We start from the raw sequence: 23,087 nt of genomic DNA on the forward strand, positions 1-23,087 counted from the left end.
AGCTGCTCTTGTAAACATGAGCCCTGCACTGTACCTGGAAAGTAAAACCTAGCTTTATTGAAATTATTTAGCAACACCCAGAACTTGTGTTAAAACTTTACTGTTAAAAAAAAACCCAAAACAAACCTCTTTGTCCTTATGGGAATCAGATCATCACAGAAGGTCTTTGAAGGAGATAGACAAGGGAGGCTTTACTGTATACAGCAGCCCAGAAGGACACTAGGAAAAACTAAAGTGGAACAGACTTCCTGCTGCCAGAGCTGGTCTTCTGATGGCTGAAAGTTCCTTTGGCCACTTAATAGGGGCACCAGGAGAATGTAATTTGGGGTGACGAAATTTCTTCCCTCAGACTGGGGGAGGAAAAGTGTGAGTACAGCTAAAGCTGTCTTGTCTGCAATACTGACAGCTCTGTCTGTAGCTGTAACACTGCCCACCTGAGGTTGAGGCAGTTTTTCATGTGGCTTTTATTTTGTATTTTGTACATGTTGCCTTGCATAGTCAAGGAAATGAGGCATAAAATATAATTGCATGTGACAGAGTGAAAGTGCTTTGCTGTAGTAGGAGTGTAACAGCCTTAGGTTAAACATTGTCTGGCAATTCTGTGTGAGCAGGGAGAGTGATCATCACAAGTCCAGCTCTGTGCTCTGAGTGTGCCGGGTTTCAGATCAAGTCAGTGGCCAGACCCTGACACTTGTCCAGCACGCTGTGCATAAACAGCACAGGCTGTGGGCTTGTTTGCCACAGCCCCTACTTCACTTAGGCATTATTAGTGGACTACTATTAATGCAATAGACTTCAGGCTGCATTTTCTAAGTATTAATGTGTATCTCATTCAAAGAGAGCATGGAGTAGAGACCATGATGAATGTGATCATTAGACATTGTTAGTATTTAATCAAAATTATAATGATATAAAAACAATGGAACTATGAATCTCACATTGGAGCCACTTAATTAAAAGTCAGTTTCTGTCATTGGCCTGATAGAAGTTAGGGTTGAAAGGATTACTTAAGCTACTGTCCAGCAAACAACCTGCTATACTTAAGTCTTGTTGACTTAGCACTTGGCTGGAATATGAAGTATTTCTGCAAAAGCCAGGTAAGTGGTCCTTGATAAAGAGGGTTTATGTACTTAACTGTATGCTGTACTTCACTGTATGGGCTTTTAGCTCTTCTGACCCTAATAGGGCAGATCTTAATATTCCCTCTCTCCATCCTTCTTGTTCTGAAGTGTGGGGAAAAGATCTTTGTGTGTGTTCAGGTAGAGAAGTTTCCTTGTTTCTCATTGATGGAGTTTGAACCTTTGCTCTAGGGTGGTTGGAGTTTACTAAATGTTACAGTGACATGTAAATATGTTAGTTAACATCCCAATAAGTGAAAATATTTTTTCCATATCTTACACATGTAAATCTGCAGACTTGCACTAGTTGAAGGTATTTAAAATAACTCAGCTACCTTCTGAATGGGAAGCAGCATGAGCTTAACTTTTGCTCTTTGACTTCTGTATTTTGTGCTATTTTTACTGCCTGAGGAGGTGAGACAAAGAGCCTGCACATGGTGACAGCCATGTAGGTCAAAGAGAAGGTTGTCCTTGCCTGGTTTCTGCCCCTGGCTGATATTGTTTGCCTAGGGTAAGACTTCAGATGTGGCATGTGAGAGGAGACCCCTCCCTGGTTTCTGGGAGGGTTAACTATAGCTCTCTCAGGGTGGCTCATTTAATGCTCTTTAGGGACATTGCAGGGGTGCTTTGGATGAAGAATCTTAATTTAAATCAAGGAAAACACAGGATTGTGTTCCTTATTTTGTACATAATTTACCCTAGAGCCCAGCCACATGCCTTCTTTCCCTCTTCCTCTGTGTGTGCTGCTACCTCTCTGTTCCCTGTTGAAGTGTGTTATCTGGAAAGTTTAAACTCATCTTACAAGTAAAGAAATTATTCCTTTCCTGCATTCAGGCAGAGATCCCTCTCTTCCAACACAGGGCAGGGTGAGGTGGGGATGATGGTGCTGCATGAGAAGGCAGAGGAATTACTCAAGGAACCTGCTGCAGGTGGAGGCAGCATTGACTCTGCAGCCTGAGCTCAAGCAGCTGCTTCAGGAGCCATACCACAGTTGGTTGCCCCAAATTTCCTTAGATGTGGGGTATTTGGGGTCCCCCAGGCTGTAGGGCCATGGGAGTGGCTGCCTCTTAAGGCATGTGTATGCCTAAAGTAAGGGGCAGGGAACCAGATCTGTGAGAGCTGAGTAGGCTGAGGAGCTGCTTGGGAATGGGGCCATGGGGTGGGAGTCTCCTGCCAGATTCTTGTGGGGTTGGTGTTCTGCAGAAAGCTGAGAGCAACTGAGAAAAAGGGGACTTGGCAGGATCCTGTCTTGCTAAGGACTTCTTATCTCTACTGCGGTCTTTAATAATTCAAAGAAAACAACCCCTGCCCTCCTTTTAAGGGATGTCTTACTGTCTCCAGTAAAACACCTACTCTATGCTGACCTAGTTTCTTCTTCAGCATCTCTCAATTGAAATCCTTACTCTGGTGATGGCACTGCAGAAAAAGCAGCTCTTAGTGCAAGGACACAGCGAGAAGCCTTGAAATGACAGGCTGATAAGCATGCAAAGGTCAGGGCAGCAGGAGCAGAACTGTTCCAAGTGTACCTGCAGCTAACTGAGAATTCACAGTTTTAGTTCCTGCTAAGTGCTGAGGACAGAAGGAATTATATAAAGCAAAATACATTTAAAATGCAGAGGGAAATGGTTCATGTTGGGTCAGACTCTGAGTGGGACTGGATTAAGTTATTTTAGTGTCTGCTGATTTTATTAAGTAATGTCTCTTCCCTTCAGAAGATGAGGACATAAAGGAAAGTGAGGGGAAAGGATGCAGCTGTGTATTCGTGTATGAGCTGTGCTATAAAGATTTTGTGTTGTAACTTCAGGCAGGTGTAAGGGCTTTATTGCTCTGTCTTTGGAGGTGCCTCCTGGAAGCTCTTGCAGGCAGCCTTGCCTGAGGGCAGGCTGGCTCTGTGGCTTTGTGCTGTTTGCTGAATTAATGTGCCTTTAAAAGAAAGGGCTCCTAGAAATCTTCTGGGAATTATTTCACTCCACAGCTGATGTGTGGGGCCAGCTTAGCCTAAAAGCTGAAACTATTAGCACCACTACTTTGTGAAGCACAGTATGGCTCAGGTAGGCTCTGTGTCCATGTTTTAGTCAAGCAGCAGGTTGTTTCATGCAGAACTAAATAAAACTAATTTAGACCTTAGACATCTGCATTTCCTTTACAGGCATGAGAAGGGGAGTAATCTGCAGTTTGTGGCTTAGCAATGTTGGCCATATAATATACTTTATTCAAGGAGAAAACCTTAGCTCCAACTGTAGCCTTCTTAAAACAAGTTGTGAAAAAATTGCTTTTACTATAGAATAAACTAGACTAATAAGACAATCTGGATAAACAAACAGCACTTTATTAAACTAAAATAGTTAATACTTTATGCTTAAAAATATAATAACATTTGCAAAAATGAAAAAGTTTAAATAACATACAAAAAGTTACAACTGAGAAGCAAACCAGGCAATTTAAATACCTAAACAAGACCTAAGCATACCCCTGATATGATGAGGCAATAAGTAAAATATCCCTTTGGAATAACAGAACATCTAAAGGGAGAAAAAAGCTTAGACCATGACATATGACAAACCCACTTTTCCCTTTATAATGAACATAAAGCATTGGTGTACTCATTCTATTTTAACAAAGGTTGTTAAGGCTTACAAATATTTTTCCACATTCAAAATGCATTTCTACTGTTCTGAACTGTGATACTTTTGTATCAAAATGACCACTGCTATGTACTAAAGGGAGTACATTCAGAATTCCAGTATCTGAGAAACCAAATATCTCTCTCCCCTTTCTGTTCACCTTGCCATTGACTTAACAGTACCAACTATTATTACATCCCTTTACCAAACTCTGTGGAACACTCCATCATGCACATACTCTTACCACTGCACTGCTGCTTCTTAATTATTCTTAAGATCCCTTTTACAGTGCCAGTGTAAGATGTATATTGATTTTTCTCAGTTTCCAGGAGTACACAATGATTGAATGCTTAATGAGTAAACAATTACATAGCAAATGCTGGGATTGTACAGCTAAGTGCCTATGAAGTGGGGAGAAATCTACCTATTCACTCTTTGCAGTATTGGCAGAAAGATCCAAGCCAGGCTGCTTCTGGGGTAAACTTCCATTAGCATCTTGCTTCCTCATCTGAGCCCTGTGGACATGAGAAAAGAATGGTTTTATTGTCTGTTCCTCCCCAAGATTATCTTTTAATTTTTTGCTCAAAAAAGCAGAGCTTTTTGAAATGTCCCAGACAGGTTTATATCTGCTGCTGGTCTAAGCTTCTCTCAAAAGACAGAGGAACAAAAAAATAGATGGTGTTATCTGTTTTAACATCAAAGCTGTAGTTAAATGGGGCTGGTGTGTAGGATGGATTGAGCATTTGGATATGCTATGGAAAACAGAAGTCTTCTGGAGCTGGTGGGCAGTGTTGTGGATGTGGCAGCATGCCCTGAACTGGGCTTTGCACCATGCTTTTGTCACTCTGCTGCCACCTCAGGCAGCTTTGTGTGTCTTCAAGAGCTGTGCAAACACAGCTGTGCTGAAGGAGCTAACTGAGGAAGCCTACAAGAGAGCAGCTGTGCTTTTTCTTCTTGCTCTTCCCTCTGGCACAGTGATCACCGTGGCTCCTGGCCTGGCAGGTATTTCAGGGGGCCACAGGTGGCACTCTAGCACAGCCTGCTGCCTCCTGCTCTCAGCAGTGCTGACTGAAACAGGCCTCCAAAGTCCTGACAGGCACAACTGGCAACTTACACAGTGCAGGATCCTACAAAACCTGTTCTTTTTATTTTGACCACACTGTCCTTTTTAAGTACTCCTCTGCCTATCCCCAATCTACAATGCATTTTGTTCCTTTACTTTACAAATGCAGGTAGCAGAGATAGCTGGGTCTTCCTGCAGGAAAAACTGCAAAAGTTCATTTCCTACACAAAATTCAACTTGATAGTAGGTTTTAGTGATGTTTAAAGCAACACATTAGAGTGAGATAAAGATGTATTTTACTGCCTGCTGTCATGTTGTGTTAGCATGTTCACATTTAAAGACCAATTGTGTTTCCTCTGTCCCAAAAAGGAAAAAGGGCATGAATTAAAGCTCATTTGAATACCTATCAATGACCAGACAGCTGCATTTTAAGCCATGAGGGTAGCCCAAGATTCAAAGCATTCAAGAAACATTAGTAGACTAAGCAACAGTGGCTCATTTAGGGAAAAAAAAAAAACAAAAACAAACAAACAATGAATGCAATAGCCCAGTTACAGTTTGAAATCCAAGCATGGATCAAGCCATCCATACTCACCTTGATGCACACCAGTAGTTGACCAGAGTTGAAAGTGCAACGTAAGAAACACTCAGCACTCCAGAAACTCCCAGGGACAGGGCTCCCAGGCCACACAGCACACACAGGAGGGCTATGCCCCCTATGGCAATCACAACACCTAACAAAACAGCACTCTGTTACTTAAACAAGTCTATGTACAAATAGAAGAGCTGACGTTCTACCATAACCCCAATTTTAAACAATTTGGGAAAACCATCTTCCTCACTCATCTGGGTAGCCTCCTTAAAAGCTGTGCATGCTCAAGGTAACTGGCTTAGGCATATCCTGGTGGCTGGGATTAGAAAGGAAAATAGGATTTCCCCTGTATAGACTACACTTAATTAGATTACTATTCTTGTATTAAAGAGTTTTACTACTGCTGAGATTTGAGGACTACACACAGAAATCCTCAAGTGCCAGGACTCAGGCTTCCAGAAGGAAAAATTAAAAAGGAAAAAGATAACATGCATTAAGAGGGAATAGGTAAGTACATCCATGAATGCATACAGTACCTTCCATGACTATTACACCAATACAGGCCATTACAGCTGTTGTAACAACAAAAACCAGGAAAAATCCAACAGGAATAGCTGACACTGCAATAAACATCAGGAGTGATAAGGCAACAAAAGGATGGTCATCTAAATATTGGCCAACACGAGAATTCATAAAGGCAACAACCTGCAGATGAAAGAAAAATGTTTTAGATGTTTTTTAATCTCTTGTCACAGATACCTTTCACAGATTACTGCTGCTGTACTGAACCACAGGTAGGACAGATCTTTTGTCAGTCTGCAGCTGGAATAAGGAGCACTTCTTGCCTCTGTTTCAAAAGTATGCTCTACTATCTCAAAGGGTTATGCCAATAAAACACAAAAATGCAAAACAGGCTTCCCTCTTTCTTGACTGAAGGTGTGGGAGGACAGGCCCTTGCATAGGCCTTACAGTGTTCACTTAAAAAATAGGGAGTGCATTTAAATAAACCAGGGTGTGATATGCTGATAGTTACAAAAGGAAGAGCTTTATAAACATATAAAATTACAGTCCAGACCCACATTTGCGTTGCTGTGGATGGTCTGCATCACGGAGTGCCATTGCTTCTGTAGTTCCTGCATTTCTTTGGACATATTATTAATCCTCAGCCACGACCTCTTCTGAACAGCCAGTTCTCACTCTGCCATCCAACTTCCCTTAAAGTTAAGGCACAATTAGTAACAGGCTCATAGAGATGCTTTTTGAAAATGTTTCCTTTGTATAAAGAGAGAATGTAGGTTTCAGCTGAAGTGATACACAGTCTAACTCATTACTTTTACAAGAGCACATCTAATGTAGAGGGCTTGTCCCTGCAAGCTCTTCTGAAACTCCCACAGCCAAGTAGCAAGATACAGGTGACTCTTCTCCCTTTATAACATTAACCCCGTGCTTACCCATCAGGGTATTCACTTACCAGTAAAAACATCACTTCTAACCACCTGCACGGACAATTTGTTGCTATGGGTTCTGGAAACCAGTAACACACTAATTGACACTTATTTCTGTGAGTGTCCTTGTGCTCAGCATCGAGAGCATACCCCACACAGCTTCAAAACTCGGCGTATTAAGGCAAAATGCTTCAGGATGCTCTGCACATACTGAATTGTGTCAATTTCAGGGAAACCTCAGCTCAGTAATCTCCCTGCAAATTTCCAGCTGTTGTTGCCGGGGGACCCTTACAAGGGGCAGCTTAGAGGATGCATTTTGCTGTTTGCTACCCCGAGCAGCCAGGGTGTCGGTGTCCCTGCCGTGCCCCCCGCACCCACACGGGCCCTCCCGGGCACACTGTCACACACAGCGGGTGAGCCCCGGCAGCGCGGGGCAGGAGCTGCCCGCGGGGCGCGCCCGAGCCCGGGCGTTACCTCGGCCACCGCCCGCGGCCTGCACCGGCACCCAGCACCGCGGCCGGGGCACAGCGATCACCCCCCGGTCACCGCCACAGCCACCCCCACGAACCAGCGCCCCGGGGCCGACAGCGGCTCCCCAGCCTGTGTCCCCCGCAGGTAATGGGGGACACGGCCCCGCTCCCGCGGCGCTGCCGGGCCGCGGCCCTCCCGCCCAGCCGGGCAGTGCCGGAGCCCGGGCTGGTGGGGCGGGGCGGCGCCGGCCCCGGCAATGTCCCCCTCACCTGCGGCTGCACCCGCCGGGCCCGGCCCCGCTCGGCCGCTCGTCCCCGGCTGCCGGGCCTGCCGGGCTGGGGGAGCGCCGCTCTCCCGCCGCTGTCTCCTCCCCGCGGGGGCCGGGCAGGGCCCGCCTGTGGCGGCGCAGCGCGGCCGTGGGCGTGCGGCTCCCGGGCCGGGCTGCAAAGGCCGCTGGTGCTTGCGGCGGTGCCTGATGCCCCTCGGGTGTCCTATCGCATACCCCTTGCTGTCCTGCCCTTCACCCCGGCCCTACCTCAGCCGCTCATTCCGGGCACCCTCATGAGTGTCCGTCCTAGGGGTTTGTGTTGGTTTAGGACATGCAGCCTGGAGCTTTTTGGAATGGAGGATGGAAAATGAGGGTATCTGCTGTCTTCGTGCCGCTGTGGAGGCGTGCAGAGGCTGCTCGGCCTCGGTGCCAGCAGTCGCTCCGTGGGTGTCCCCAGTGCCACCGTCCCAGGCTGGCGGGCAGCTCGCCGGGAGCTGGGAGGGCTCGGTCCCGTCGTGAGGGGCGCTGGAGCAGCCGCTGTGGGACGCCTCACCTGGCTCCAGCACCTTCCCCCGTCCCGGTGGCTGTTCCCACACGTTCCCACCTTGTCTGCTGCCTCCGGGTGTTTTGGTGCCCACGTGGCAAACCTGTTCGGGGAGATGTGCCATGTGAGGAGTAATTGCGTTAGGAATTCAGCCGGGTTTTCAGCAAAAGCAATGCGGCTGCAGTGCCCCAGCCTTTGGCCGGGACTGTTGTCGGCAGCGATGCTCGCTGAGGTGTGCCGCACGATGATGGTTGGGCCTGGCTGTTCTCCGGAGCCATCATGAGGGTGTGAACAGGCAAGCCTGAGGTTCAGTCAATTCCCAGCTTCTGCTACGCTGATTTTTTCATGCTGTAAATTGCAATCAGAAATGAGTTAAATATTCATGTTTCTCATGCCTGTTTTAATAATTTAATTGGTGCCACCTATGAGAGTACTTGAGAGTATTACAAAAATGCATGTTAACGGTTTCATGATTATTTTTTTTAAGGCAGCAAAATAAGTAGCATGTTTCATTTGGAAATTATTGCAAAAAGAAGTTTTATGAACTATGTGGGTTAGACTTATCAGACTGTTGGAGCTGTGTGTCTTTGAGGTGCTCATTTCAATGATCTCTGCAGATACCAGGATTTGTGTAGACAAAGGGAATAGGATTTGCATTATATTAACACATATTCGGACTGTGGAGTCTAAAAGCCTAGCACAAGATACCTGCAAGAAGACAATGGTCAAGGCAAGTGTATTTTGCTTAAGCTCTTACTGTGTTAATCACTCATATTATTAAAGTGCATAGTGGATTGATATTCCTGGTATACTTAGGTATATAATAATAAATTTGTTGGTTTGTATACTTTTTAAAAAGTGAACATAGGGAAAACTTACTGGCAGAATTGCAGTGTGACATAACTCAGTGATAATGGCACTATAAAGTTTAATGGAGCTGAGTCTAAAGTATACTGGAGATTTAAAATTTCTGGCTGTTTTCAAGCATGCCATAGCTGCAGTTTTGAAGATAGTCTCATACTTCTTAGTAAATTATTTTCTTGCTATGCATAATTATCTCTTCTGCTAAAAATTCATATATAATCTTCCTCTATACAAAACAACTGGTTTTAATGTTTTTCAAGCAGCAGAGATAAGTTATTCAACTTAGAAGGGCATGCATTTATGAGCATCCGAGTTGATGTGCACAGAGAACAGTAGTTACTCTTAACTGCTGCTTAATTGAGCTTGTCTTCATGCCAGTGTCAGCTCCAATTAGCAGGAAAATACTCATGTTGCAAACCAGCACTGCAGTATTTGGAGACTTACAGCACACATTAGCCAAGCAATTACCAGCAGCAGCATTACTGATTTTGTACCCTGCACTTCTGTTTAAAGAACAGTGGCCAACAACAATGTTCCACTTGTAGGTGGTGTAAGGGCAAGACATAAGGAAAACTGTGCTGTTAACTCAGGGATATCAGCCATTCTCACAGCTCACAGAAAACTGGATGAAAAATAGCAAAGATGATGGGAAAAGGTTTAAACTTGAACTCTTGTTGTGTTGGCAGAAGATGTATAAGGCCCTCTTGAGGGTAGCTATTAAGAGATTATGCTAGATTTCATGTTGGATGGTTGTAATTCCCATTTGTGGAAGAATGTGATGGAAGACTCCTTCAGGACATGGTGATGAATGTGAGTGGGAGGCAAATGTAGACAGGCTTAGAGAAATTGAGACTATCCCACCTGCTGTGTTCAGATCTTCAGGGAGTTTGATTCTGAATGGTGGAAAAGTGGTAAAGGTGTTTGGATTCAAGATTTTGACTCTTGAATATTTTTTTCCAATGTTCTTAAGAAAATTTGGGTTTATAGAGGCTTTACTGCTCTGGGAGCTCTGTGTAGTGCTTTCATGCAAAAGTTAGAATATCTCAGGGATCTCAGGACTACATTTTTTCATAACTTTCAGAGGTAAAAGGAGCCTGTACAGGTCCTCATTGATTCCACAACTGAATCTCCCTGACCACAGCTTGGCACAACACTGAAAGGGGCTGTTTCCTCTCTGCTGGGGGAGGAGGGAATTCTGTCTCCAAGCACCAGCTATGCTGTAACTGGGGCAACCAAGCTGAGGACTGAAAGGCAGAGTGTCAGAGCAGTTCACCAGGCTGTGACAGGCAGAGGGACTGGTAACAAGGGCACCTGCAGGTAGTTCCTGCCCTTACCCTGCTCACCTCTGCATCCTGTGGATGGGTGAGGCATGCAGGGTGTCTCTCTCTTTCTATTTCCCATTCCTTTTGACTTGGGCTTGTTCTTCTTGGCAATTAATGTGTGGTTCTGCTGTAAAACACAGCTGGGGGGCCCAGAGTTCCTGGGACATTAGAAGAGAGCAAGGAGGAAACTGGTGTTGGAGAAAGTGGGAAGGGCAGGGTTTAAAAAAGTCTTGCTTGAAGGATATCTGGGGGGAGTTAGGAAGATTGAGGTGAAAAGTGAGCTTGAGAAGAATGGTGAAAAAAAGAGCGTGGAGTTTTGGAGGAAGAGAGAAGTTATTGTTGTAAACAAGGAATGTGAGAGCTGATTTTTCTTCTTCCTGGCAACTGGGATAGAAGCTGATTGACACCTTGTGTAGTACCTGAAATGAGTCTCTCATTCTTTTCCAGTGCATGTAACAAGAAGGATGTTCACACTGAGGGAGAGGACCAAAAAATCCTAGGCAAACGGAAAAGCCAAAGCAAAATAAAGCCAAAAACAGAGAGCCCAAGTCTCCTGAGGGTAAGATCCTTCTATGACTGTGAAAGATCAATAACTTTGTCAAAACTTCAGATGCAATTGGCCAGTACTGGTGATTAGTGGTTTGATATTGGAAGAAGGCTTATTGAAAGACACATGTTCTTGTTAAATATTATTTGGACTTAATCCTTTATAACATACTTTTTATTAAGGATTTCTTTGTTCAAATATTAGATGTTTGAAAGGTTACTTGGCATATAAGTCATGAGTTGTTTTAGGATGAAGGATGGCTTTTTTAATGACTCTTATACCTTTAAGAATGAATGAATGGGTATCCTAATGAACTGCATAATTTATTCATTTTTAAAGTACTCTAAGGCCCATCCTTTAGTCATTAATCAAGAGGAATTCGTGCTCTCTTTAATGAGTTATGTCTGGCAGTGATAATGTCTTTATTTCTCTGTGTGTGCAGGCATGCTGAGGAATACCAAGGAGGTAAATCAAATCAGTCCTTTCTCAAATTTTATTTCTAAATGGGCTCTTCTTTGATATTGAGGAGGACACAATTTTGTCTGCTAGATACTAGGTTCCAACAGCCTCGTTTTTCAGTGATACGTCAGAAAGCAATAACCATGGGCTGAAAGTGTGTTAAAATTACGTAAAAAAATGATATCCTATTCAAACATAATTGTATTGGGTAATAACTTCCTCTTCCATGGTGATTTAACTCACTGATGTTCAGATACAGCACACTTCCACCTCCTTTTTCTCAGTGTCACTGTGTGTTCAGGAAATCGTTCTTTGTGAATCTCCTAAACAAGTTTGATTTAGGAAACTCAGAACAGACTGTGGGTGAGGCTTTGGCCTATGCTAAAGAAGGTTGCCATCTAAAAGCATCTTAAACACTGTGAGGTTTAGTAATTTTGTGAATATATCCTGACAGAACTTTGTATGGCATCCTGGAGGCCATGTCAAAGTATTGTCACCTTAAAGAGGTGAAACATAATCCTAAAACGTGTCAGATATCCTGACATTTGTAGTTCAACACTTTGCAGAGTACTTGTGAGCAATTTTTTCTCCCAGCAGCATCCTGGTAATAGCTTCTTCTATAATTAGCTCCTTGTAGACATTAAACAAATCTAGAGGGGTTTTTTTCCCCTCCCCAGTAATACAGTTCACACAGCTTGGACTGTTTCACTGTCAATTTGTCAGTCAGGTAGGATTTAATATTCTAATGTCCAGAGTTTATACCATTACAAACTCCATGTGGAGTTTTTAGTATAATTTAAAGTATTAAACTAATTTTAAGTAGTTTTCAGAGATATAAAAATAAGATTTTTTTTTAAACTGGCATTTACTGGTGTTTAGAAGTTTTATAAAATGACTGCAAAAACCATGTTTTGATGAGGAGCCCACCACAAAGAATGGCTGTTTCCTTAAAATTCGAAAAGTTGCCATATGTAACTTTCGATGAAAACTGAAGGACTCTGTTCCTTCTTCATGAATCTTTTTTGAAACAGAGTATTTCATAAACATCTTTGAAGTTACTTTTAATTTCTGTCTAGTCAGGAAACAATTCCATGTGCAGTATGAGTCGTCGAAAGCAGTCAGTGAAATTATCGTTCCAGCGCACGCCTACACCTGCTTCTGCTTCAGATGCACCTTCAGACTTGTATGAGGTATGTGCTCTCTCCCCTGCTGCCAGGGAATGCACACATTCCATCTGCTGGCAAATTCCCATTCTTTGCAGTGGGGTTTGGGGGGTATGGTGGTACTGGCTCAAAGGTTGAACTTGGTGGCCTTGGAGGTCTTTTCCTGCCTTAATCAACCAATGATTCAAATTATATTCATGGTTGTATCTCTTGTACTTTTATCTCTGAGGGTATTTTGAGACATACATCTCATGTGCCTGTGAGGTATCTTGGTAAAGTTCAGACATCAGGACTGATGAAAAGTCCATCAATAAGTCACCTCAGAAAACATGGAATGAACAGACAAAAGAAGTCTAAAAATCCTTACTCTGATGTGAAAGACAAGAGCTGAATTTGTTAACTTGTATTTTATTCTTCAGCTATTACAAGGACTGAGTGTTCAGAGTAGATAGGTAATTAACAAAGGCCTAAGGAATAGCAATTTTCTAAATCTAAGCAAATATAAGAAGAAAAGAAGCAAGATAGAGATGTGGGGGGAGTAGAAAGAGCTAGATAATGTACCGTCTTCTCTTATTTATTAAAAAATACCTTGATTATGCAAAAAAAAACCCTGAGTACGACTGAAGTGTTCTGTAAAATTATCCTTATTCATGTGGAGAGCACAGTGATCTAAAAATGGATGGATGTCAAATGCCTGTCTGACCTATTTATTTGCTTTTTGTACTACTTGATGTTCTAGCCCTAAGAAGGCTTTTTAAATTGCCGTGCTTTGTAAAACTTTTCCTTTTGTTTTTCCAATTTCAGCTTGTTCTTCAGAAAACCCGTTATCCTCCTTTGATGCAGGAGACATCATGGACTTTGGCAGCTCCCTTTAAAGAACAGCAGCACTACCGAAGCCCCAGTGACTCCATAGCCAACAACTACACTCCTACTGCACGGGATTTAAAATTAAAAAATATTAAAAAAATGAAGTCCTTTTCAATGATAGAGATATCACAGCCTTCACTGTGTATCCATATTTGAATGTGTTTATATGTTCAGAGTCAGTATAGACAAATTTGCCAATACATGCATAACTTAAATAAATGTTTCACATTTACTAGTTAGGTTCATCCCTCCAAATAATCACATACAGTGCTTCTCTGTGACATTGTATTTTTTTCTTATTTCATTATGTGATTAATTATCTTAGCTCTGTTTTTCACCAATATGAAATATCTTATTTGAAAAAGATATCTGTCTGTGATTTTTCTTAACTGAGATTTAAAGCTGCAGGGAAAAAGAGGCGATGGAGTTCTGACAGGTAATGTACTGTAATGGTTTAAAAATACAGATTATTACAGTAAATCTGGTTTCATTTGTGATTTAGTATTTCTTTTTACTGAATGCTGTGTTAAGCATCCAAGCATGAGGAGGTAAGGCCCTACAAAAAATGTACCTGCATCAAGACTGGCTTTTGAGTCACAAGATTTTAATAAGATAATCACATGAAAATACATTATGATATTGGGCAATGTAAATAACTGTCCTAGTAGGTTTGACTCTGATAGAACTGCTCATAAAATGCTGCCTGTCTCAGTGATCCTGGGCAGTTGTAAGGTTTGCATACTGGCATCCTTTATGTTAAAGTAGTATATTGTATTATGCAATTTTAGTGAGAGTTTTTAATTGAATAATTGAAATACTTCCATAGATCATACTTGTCCTCAGTGTAGCACAAGTGGCTTATATAATCTGTGTCATATTGTCATAATGTGTCATTACTGCTTCTTTATTCACTAAACTTGTATTCTTTCTTTCAAAAGTACTTTGTTAAAGACTGTGAGTCGCATTTCACTGAGTGTACCTGCTCATACACCAGAGCTGCATGTCATAAATTATACAAACAACCAGCCACTGACCCCAGAAGAACAATTTGCTCTCATGGATTTACATGAGAAGGAGATAAGTAAGCGAGAAAAGATACCTTCAAGTGATGATTTAGAGGTATTTATATAATTTCTTTTTGAGATGAAAGTAGCAGCAGTAATCATCTGAAATATATCTAGAAACTGTTTACTAAAAGGAAGCTGAGAAAAGCAGGCAGTACATGAGGATTAGGAGATGTAAATACTCAGTATAGTAAACTGCTGTTAAATATTGTCAACTCTTTCATTTGTTTGTAGCTACTCTGATTTTTGTTGTAAAGGCTTTGCAAGTTAAGTATCTTCCCAAATTCTTAACCTCTCATGTTGTTCTCTAGTACTTTTTTGATCTGTAATTTAATATGCTGAACTGAGTTCTAGTGGTCTATGTGCTTGCATCAACACCATTGTAAAAGATGTCAGTGCTTTAAAAGGAGCATAGATAGATACCCAAAATCCATTCTATTCAAACACCTTTCAGTTACAGAAAACTGATAGAAAAAGCTAAAAATACTTTGTAGTAATTAATTATCTGTCACAAAATTCATACAATAAGTGTAATCTTTTAAACATTTTTTAGCGGTACTGTCACTACATACATAATGGAGTGCGAGAAGACATGCTGGCACCTCAGGATAAGCAAGTGGTGAATAAAATTTTAAAACATTTTCCAACTCACATTCTTCCTGGCCCAGAGCCGGAGAAATTCCTGGCACTTTTAAAAGGAGAGATTAGGAAAGATTATCGTATCAGCATCATGAAAGCCATTGGTAAGACTCACAATCTCTGAGCAGTTCTAACTGTGTAGACATTTACTGTGCTTTGAAAACAAATCTCCTTCTGTTCTTAGCATTCCATGGGGAATTCCTTTGGGGTCAGTAGAACTACAGTAGATCTCTGAGAGAAAATAACCTGTGATCATGCTATATAGCATTCAACAATTTCAACAAATATCTATTTATGAAACCTTACATCCCATTTAGTGGAGAGATGGAATGAAAAATCGTTTCTCCTGTCTCCTGTTTTTAGAATCAGGACTAATTATCTTTTTTTCCCCCCCTTTAATAATTTTAGAATTAAATTTGTGATTTGTTTATTGTGCTGTAATTTATACTAAAAACATACAAATGCCTATATGACTATGTTAGTTTTAAATGTGCAGAATTCTACTTCTTCCTGAACTATGAAGATACAGTGGTTTTGAATGTAGGTTTTGGCTATATATGCAGTCTAACCATGATATATATGATTTGTTCTAGTTGATTATATCTTGTTGGATCCAGCTGAGAGGAAGAGACTTTCTATTCAAAGCACCCCACGGCCTTTTCCCCGGAGAATTGTCTGTGCACCAGTCCCATGGCACAGCTCTTACAAAGAATCAAAAAGTTGGAATGAAAGCAATCTGTTCATAGTGAATTCAATGATGCCCACTTTGCAAGAGCTCTGGCTTTCTCAGTAAGATGGCTTGTTCATAGGACCTTAATGAAATGTAGCATGTTTTTATTTAATGATTTGCTTAGAGTGCATCTGCTGACTTCTCTACAGACAGTCCTGGGGGAGCCACTAGGTAGAAAGTGGTAAAAGATGTCTGTTTTCTAAATAATTCTGGTTTTTTGAGCCTCTTAAGAATTTCAGCATAAAATGATTGTTTCCTGCAATCACTGAATGAACATGTGTTACATGATGTGAGAAGATCATCCCCTTTGTTAAAAGGTGCTATGCCTAAATTAAGATCCAGTGCTCAAGTAAATGGTGATTTGGAATTCTCATCCTGGTTGCTGTTATGAACAAAATTAATTCTTAAAACTGAGTATCTTTCAAATGTTTGTAGTTGAATTTGCCCTGGGGACACTTGAAAATTGAGATGTGTTATCTTAGGAAGATAATATCGTTATTAGTAATTCTTAGAGCTTGTTTTTGCACTTAAGAAACATTTGCAGGAATTTAAGCTTGTGTGTTATAGGCTGTGATATATTCCATGCTGCTGAAATTTCGTTTCTTTCCCCATAGAGTAGTCAGGATAGCTACTTAATAATACAGAATAGAAGCAGTAGGTTTAATTCTGTATGTTCTTTAATGACTGGATAAACTAATGAATCTAGGAAAAGGAGAAGGCAATTTTAGCAAAGAATTAAGAGTTTTAAATACAGCAAGTACAACTAAAATTTATGAAACCCTTTCTGGGTTAGAAAAACCCAATCAGAAATGCACTTGTTGGACAGCTTGGCGATGGAGCGATACTTATAAATGAAATTACATTTTTAGTGTTTGTAATACACTTGAGGCCTTCCTGCCTATATTTCATGGATGCTTTTTGTTTAAACAGCATTCCCTGAGGCTCTCCCCTGTGTTCCCCTCCCCTAGGTACAGCCACCTGCGCTTTGTTCGCACTGCAGAGGTGCTCTGTGGCCGCCTGCCCCTGCTGCCCGCGGAGTTTGAGGCCATCGTTCGGAGGCACTGCCTGGAAGCTCGGGACATCCTTCAGCACAAGTCAGTGCCAGCTCTGGTAGCTGTAGATGAATAGAATATCTCAGGGTCTGACCTACATCAAGGCCTGTTTTTAAAACAGATCTTAGACAGAGATGACAGCAGTCCCAGCCACAAGGCTGCCAAAGCAAAGGGGGGAATAGCCCTCAGAGGAAAAAACACTGGGACACTGCCAGAGCCTTTGGAACTGCAAGAGTTCTTGTGCAAGAATAAATAGTAATAAACTATGAATAAATGGAGACTGGAATTCAGAAGGTTTCTGACCATGAGAGGAGTGGAGTCTGTATCTGTAAAAATGGTGATGGAAAATCTTTTTTTTTTTTTAATTACAGAAATCAGTCAATTTAAGAAAGAGAATATATGAGACACATGATGGAAAGTGTTTGTATTCTGCTGCCTGAGATATGTTACAAACTTTTTTCTCATTTAATGCTAATAATTGAATATTTTTTCATAATGAATAAAACAATATAATTTACTATTGTTTTGTCTATTACTATTAATTTAAACTAATCATAGTGGTCCATTATAACAAGCATCTTTAGCTTTAAAACTCATGTTTCCTCTAAGTCCTGGAAGGTATAGTTTTGTTTGATATCTAATTATCAATTCTCTTCTAGCCCTTTGGATTTTACTCATTCTTTGGGTAATTTCTGAGTTTAGATTTCGTTGCAAGGAGCAAAGTAAGACTAACAAGCCTTTAAAAACTTTGTATTATTTCATTGTAGGTGGATTCCAACTTGTGCATCTATTTTTATTGATAAGAGACACATGTGGCTTCATTTTGCTCCTCAAAGGGACTCTGATTCCTCTAAGAAAGTTGAAAGCTATTTTAGCTCTGTGGCAGCTCTGATGTCATTACAATTGCGTGAGATGGTTATTAACTCTTTAGAAGATCTTCTTGCATTTTTTATGATCCACAAGGTACGTGCTTTTAGGTATATGTATAGTTTTCTGTCTTACATGGAGATAATTCATATAGCCATAACATCTAGTGCTCTTTGTAGGCTAAAATGTCCCAAATGGCTCTTGCCTCCATAAAAAAATGGCTGTATCCTACAAAGGCTGGTCTATACTCAGTGGATTTTTTGCATGGTCAAGAACCACTGACTTGAATGATCACTTGGCAGGTCTAGGGTTACAAGTAAGAGTTGGTAGCAGATTTCAGTTCAGCCTGGAGTGAGTGTGCATTGAGCTTAGTTTAGTTTAGTTTTTTTTTTTTTTTTTTTTTAATTTTCTTGGTCTTAACCAGTTACAGTATTTCTCTGAAAGCACAGAAACAATTCCCTTTGAAGACAGAAGTGTGCACAGTCATGTGTGTAATCCTTTGCAGAGGTGATTTATGGGTGTGGTGTCCCTGTCTATACCCAGTGAGTGCCCTATATTATTTCAAGTAATGCACAGAATTATAACAATAATCATTACACCATGGGAGTTCATACCAACTTTATGGCTACCATAAAGTTGCTTCTTTGATGAAATGAATTTTTAAAATATAGGATCACCCAGGACCTACCTTGATAAGACAAAATGAATAAATATGATGGGTTAAATGCTGCATTGCAGGGGATCCATTGAATCACTCGCTTGATGCAATTTACTGTCAGACCTTGCACTAAGCTTTGCATCTGGATGATGATTGTGTGGCTGATGTGGGGTTTTAAATTTTTTTTTTTAGTTCCATCTGGTGGGTTGGTTTGGGTGGGCTCTTCTATTTGTTTTGTTTTGTTATTTTTTAACTTATTATAACACCTACATTAAGAATCTAGCCATGGATTAGGACTCCATTATTATAAAGGCAATTTGGGGGTCGTGCACTTCTTACTGACCATACAATTAAAGGCAATTAAAACTAGATTCTGCAATTTATTTCTGATAGATATTATAGATTACTTTTTTTTTTTTAATAAATTTTGTCTGTATGATAATAGTGATGGACTTCTGTTAGTTAAGAGAAAAGGCAGTAGGCTTAAATCCAGTTTCTTAGTTCTAGCTTTTATAGATTCATTTAGGAGTCAGCACCATAGGATCTTGTTTGAAACACCAGGTTTTGTATAAATATCAGGGAAGATAATCCCATTGTTATTGTGTAGTAAGGCTATTTGGGGAATTTGAACAGTTTAAAAATTTTTATTCCTATAGCTCACTTCCTTGTTCTGTAAATTTTTCCTTCTTTTCCCTAAGGATGGCAATGACTTTAAAGAACCATATCAAGGAATGCAGTTCTTCCTATCTCAGATACTCATAGTCAAGCTCCGTGTGAAAGAGCCTGATATTGTCTTTGAGCCACCTTTGGGAGCATGTTGGGATTTAATCAGCCATTGCTTCCAGAAGATCCTGCAGAGTGCTGAGGAACTCCCAAAGGTGCTGGATAAGTTATAGCTGCACACAAAATACAATATTAATAACAATTATCTATAATATAAAAAGTTATGAATGAGGCTGAAGACTGACAAATAGAAGATAAAGATGAGGATTGTGAATCATGAACTGTGCAAGCTCTTTGATTATAGAAGCTATTTTTCAAATTCAAGTTATATTGAAGCACTGGTTTGATTTTCATATAGTTTTCACTCTATGAGTAACCAAGTGTTAATTTTGGATCAGAGCATTTTTACATTGCACTATTTTTACCAAATAGTGATTCTTTTAATGTGGTAGGGGAATGGGTAGTAGAATACTTTTTAAAATTTATTTTGCTATTCTGTGTCTTGTTACAGTATTTGTAATGATTTCCTTTAGGTAGAGAAAATTCTATTTCCGGAATTACGAAGAGGTGATCTCACTCTTAATACAGTCAAGCCACAAGAGTCATTATTTTTAGAATATATAAACAAACTTGAAAAGATCTTTGAAAGCAACATAGTTGGTCCACAGAAGTAAGTTTTGGCTGGTAACTCCATTGCCCTTCCAAACCCTCAATTTCATAGCACTGTCTATTTGACTAAATAGAAAGTTTGAGTGTATTTTATGTTTCTTTCTATAGAGAAACTTTGCATCAGAAACTTATGTTTGTTTTTGTGGTCTTCTGTGTTTAAGGTATTTAAATGTGTACAAGAAGTACAGCAATCTTCTGAACAACAAATCACGGCAAGATGTCTCAAAATTTTTGGAAAAAGTTCCTTCTTTAGATGCTTTAACTGAGGTAATGTGTTCCTGACAAGTGCAGCATGTCCATACAGCTGCTAAAACATCACACACGACTTCCTAACTTATTGCCTCAAGAACAAATGATCCAGATTTTTCAGCTATAGACTTCCAGGAAAAATAACAGATTTATTATATTCTGTTCTTAGAAGATTGACAGCTTCACAAAACTGAAAGGAGAGATTGCTTCTATGGATATCACTGTTCCTCTGGCCATGTTCTGTCTGGATGCTCTACAGCTGAATCAGGAACTCTGCAATCGGACCCAGAATCTCAAAGACACATTGATTGAATTTGAAGTGATGGAAAACAGGCAGTTAAATCAAAGGTACCTGTTTGCATGGATGGTTCTTGGTGTCTGCCTGCATTGCTGCTGTATAGCTGTGGATGAGATACCTTTACTCATCTGCTGAGGTTTTTAGTGCTGACCAGACAAGTGCAAGATGGGCAGCCTGGCTAAACAGGGAACTTTGGATAGAACTCACAGGGAAAAAAAAAAGTTCAATGTATGAAGAAATCTAATTTTTTTTTTTCAAAGACAAAATCATTTTACTAGATCTTGCCTCTCTCTTCATTTACAATCCCAGTGATATGTCTGTTCTCTTTTTTTGTTGAAGGATTTGTGATGACTTTAACTTTATTGCAAAGAGAATGAGTGAGGTGCCTCAGAGCACTGAACAGCTAGTGGAATATGAAGCATTCTTAAAGAAATCCAGTGATGTTACTGTTGTTAAACTGAAAAAGGATCTCGAAAAAGCAGCACAAAGGCTGCAAATCCTCATGGACTATGCTGATCTCTCTGGTATGTCTAACTACAGAATATAAAATTTCCATATGAGAATATTTCTATATAAATAATGGACTTTGCATGCATGCCTAAATATTCCATCTTCTAGGGTGCTAATGGAAAGTTCCAAAAGAGATAGAAAGGAAATAAAAAGAATTCAGTAGAGGCCAAAATGTTCCAGTGCAGGTAGAGGAATGGCACACAGCACAGACAGAGCTTTTTAATGGCCAAATGATGTTACACCTCTGTGTTATTAAATAAAAATTCTCCACATAAAAGCCATCCATAAAGCCATGTGCCAAAGGATCTATGACAGCATGTAGAAAGTGTGAGAACTTGCATCCCTGCAGCTGAGGATTAGATCAGATCAGGCCTTCAGTTGTTTTGCTGTCATGGTTTGCTGTCTTTAGTTAATATGAAGGCTGTTCTCTAAGTCTGAAGATACATCTGGAGAAGTTACTTTTAGTTTGTGCTTTTATCCAAAGCAAAAATGTAATTCACAGATGCAGTTTGTTATTTGCTGCACCTAAAAAGGGAGAGTAGTTAAATGAATGCAAACCTATTTTACTGTCAGGACAATACTGTTTCCTTAAGCAGAATACACTCTTGGATCAGACAATGATAGAAATAACAAGGATATTTCATGTTTATTAGACTTCATTTGTGATGAAGATTAGGATGCCTATGGAAGCCAGGATAATTTTCCGTTACATTTTTGGACTGGAGTGTTTGCAATTCAGTATTTCATAATTACATTTTCTCTGTAGCTGGGTTTATAAACATGTGTCCTACATTGGTTATAATGACCTAAGTGCACTGAGCAAACAGACAAATATGAAGATGGAGATGTGTGCTCATCTTGTAGTTGTGATGCTCTAGCTTTTGTGAATAATTCAGCATTTACAGATCGAGGACTAGAAATGGTTTAAACATTTATTCAACTTACATAGGTATAATATACATTTAGTTAGGAGTGGTCTCTCTGTGGGTAGTTGAATGGAATTGATGTTCTGGAATAGCTGGTCCTACTAATTGTCTCTGCCTAGCTAACATCTTATTTAGGTAATTTCACATTCTTAACTTCATTTTACAGTTTTTCTGTCAATCAGCCTTGTTTTAGGGAAGAGTTTCTTTGCAGTAAAGATCCAGCCACTAGTTTCTTTGCTTATTCCTAAACATAGTTTAACTATTCTGCTTGTTAGTAGCCATTCTATTATATAATAACCATTCTATTAAATCATTGGTTAAAAGGTATTTTCTTAAAGGTGACTATATTTTTTATTTTAGATGAGGACATAAACCTGAACAGCACAGTTTTCCTTTGGCTTGATGACATAAAGAAAATATTTGAAAACAGTAAAAATATGTTGACTGACAAGAGGATTGAGGTGGAGAGGGCATTGTTTGAAAGGTATGGTGCTAAGTAATTTTTTTTCACTGGGTATTTTTAAAGAAAAGAAAAATCTCAGTATGAGTAGAAGGGAGATAATTTCAAAGAAGGAAAACTTAGAAGGAACCAGATTGGTCCAGAATATTCATAATTTTATGTTGTTATAATGATTAGTACAGCAGTACACATAGTTTTGTTACATTGTTTTCACTCTTCCTTTATTTTCTCCAGGTAGTAGAGGTGGCAAATGTAAGTAAAGCAAATCAATTGTGAGGGTTGAAAATGAGCCTTGAATTCTAATCCCGTGAACTGCATAGTATTGATATAAGTGATTAGTGAGCTTTCACTGGCATCTGTGTTTTCACTGTCTTGAATCAGATTTCATGTGACAGTGCCTGTTGTAATTAATAAAATAAATGGAGCCTGAAAAGGAATGAAACACAACATCATATTACCTTAGCTATCTTTATCTTAGGTGTTCTCGGTTTAAGGAAACTCTTGAAGTTTACAATAAAGAATTAGAAAGCTTCAAAAAGCGGGGAGATATCGTGACTGCAGAAGAATTGAGGAAGAATACTGAGAAGTTGAAAAAGTTAAATAAGAATATAGCTGATGCTCTAGCAGAATTTGAGGTTAGTGTTTATTAATCGAGTATGGAGTGGGTTACAATGTGCTGCATGAGCAAAAGTTTTGTTCCTGCCCTGATTTTTTTTTTTTTCAGTGTTCTGGCCATGTATTGTTAAGATGGCTTTAAAATTTCCAAATTCACCAAGATGTGGCAAATATCTTTATGTGCCTATATGCTGGTTTGTCCCAACCACTGAGTTGAAGAGCAAATTTTGGGAAAAAAATATTTCAGGGATTTTTAAAAATTGAAATAATGAATTTCAGT

General features: G+C 40.0%; 2 protein-coding genes across 5 annotated transcripts in view; one reads left to right on the forward strand and one right to left on the reverse strand.

The window, feature by feature from the left end:
• Positions 1–3,425: 3,425 nt before the first annotated feature.
• On the reverse strand, positions 3,426–8,376 carry LDAF1 (lipid droplet assembly factor 1). 4 transcript variants are annotated; one of them, XM_077186888.1, is made up of 5 exons: positions 7,849–8,376; positions 6,477–6,606; positions 5,934–6,102; positions 5,401–5,539; positions 3,426–4,257 (listed from the first exon to the last, which is right to left on the reverse strand). In XM_077186888.1, the coding sequence occupies exons 2-5, from the start codon at positions 6,546–6,548 to the stop codon at positions 4,167–4,169; spliced, it is 471 nt and encodes a 156-aa protein (XP_077043003.1). In that variant the 5' UTR covers positions 6,549–6,606; positions 7,849–8,376; the 3' UTR covers positions 3,426–4,166. The 4 variants fall into 4 exon arrangements, with proteins under 4 accessions (XP_077043003.1, XP_054499659.1, XP_054499661.1 ...); XM_054643684.2 differs by having other exon boundaries at positions 6,477–6,611; XM_054643686.2 differs by lacking the exon at positions 7,849–8,376 and adding an exon at positions 7,583–7,740 and having other exon boundaries at positions 6,477–6,611.
• A 1,851-nt stretch (positions 8,377–10,227) lies between these two features.
• Positions 10,228–23,087, forward strand: part of DNAH3 (dynein axonemal heavy chain 3) — a 55,211-nt gene continuing 42,351 nt past the window's right edge. Inside the window, exons 1-17 of the mRNA XM_054643469.2 lie at positions 10,228–10,306; positions 10,759–10,870; positions 12,394–12,507; positions 13,285–13,489; positions 13,750–13,783; positions 14,286–14,466; positions 14,965–15,154; positions 15,644–15,839; positions 16,749–16,874; positions 17,600–17,795; positions 19,056–19,235; positions 19,614–19,750; positions 19,911–20,016; positions 20,168–20,346; positions 20,636–20,820; positions 22,093–22,216; positions 22,671–22,827. Of these exons, the coding sequence (XP_054499444.2) occupies positions 12,409–12,507; positions 13,285–13,489; positions 13,750–13,783; positions 14,286–14,466; positions 14,965–15,154; positions 15,644–15,839; positions 16,749–16,874; positions 17,600–17,795; positions 19,056–19,235; positions 19,614–19,750; positions 19,911–20,016; positions 20,168–20,346; positions 20,636–20,820; positions 22,093–22,216; positions 22,671–22,827 (2,295 nt within the window). The 5' untranslated portion in view covers positions 10,228–10,306; positions 10,759–10,870; positions 12,394–12,408. The remainder of the gene's footprint in view (positions 10,307–10,758; positions 10,871–12,393; positions 12,508–13,284; positions 13,490–13,749; positions 13,784–14,285; positions 14,467–14,964; positions 15,155–15,643; positions 15,840–16,748; positions 16,875–17,599; positions 17,796–19,055; positions 19,236–19,613; positions 19,751–19,910; positions 20,017–20,167; positions 20,347–20,635; positions 20,821–22,092; positions 22,217–22,670; positions 22,828–23,087) is intronic.

The sequence above is a fragment of the Agelaius phoeniceus genome, chromosome 16 (genome assembly GCF_051311805.1).
Source record: "Agelaius phoeniceus isolate bAgePho1 chromosome 16, bAgePho1.hap1, whole genome shotgun sequence".
NCBI classification, from domain to species: Eukaryota; Metazoa; Chordata; class Aves; order Passeriformes; family Icteridae; genus Agelaius; species Agelaius phoeniceus.

Excerpts from the sequence above, each read along its gene's own strand:
- LDAF1 (XM_077186888.1), bottom strand. The coding sequence starts at position 6,548 with ATGTCCAAAGAAATGCAGGAACTACAGAAGCAATGGCACTCCGTGATG. Across the intron at positions 6,103-6,476 it reads CCATCCACAGCAACGCAAAT|GTTGTTGCCTTTATGAATTC; the intron begins GTGGGTCTGGAC and ends TTTCATCTGCAG. Across the intron at positions 4,258-5,400 it reads AACTACTGGTGTGCATCAAG|GGCTCAGATGAGGAAGCAAG; the intron begins GTGAGTATGGAT and ends TCATGTCCACAG.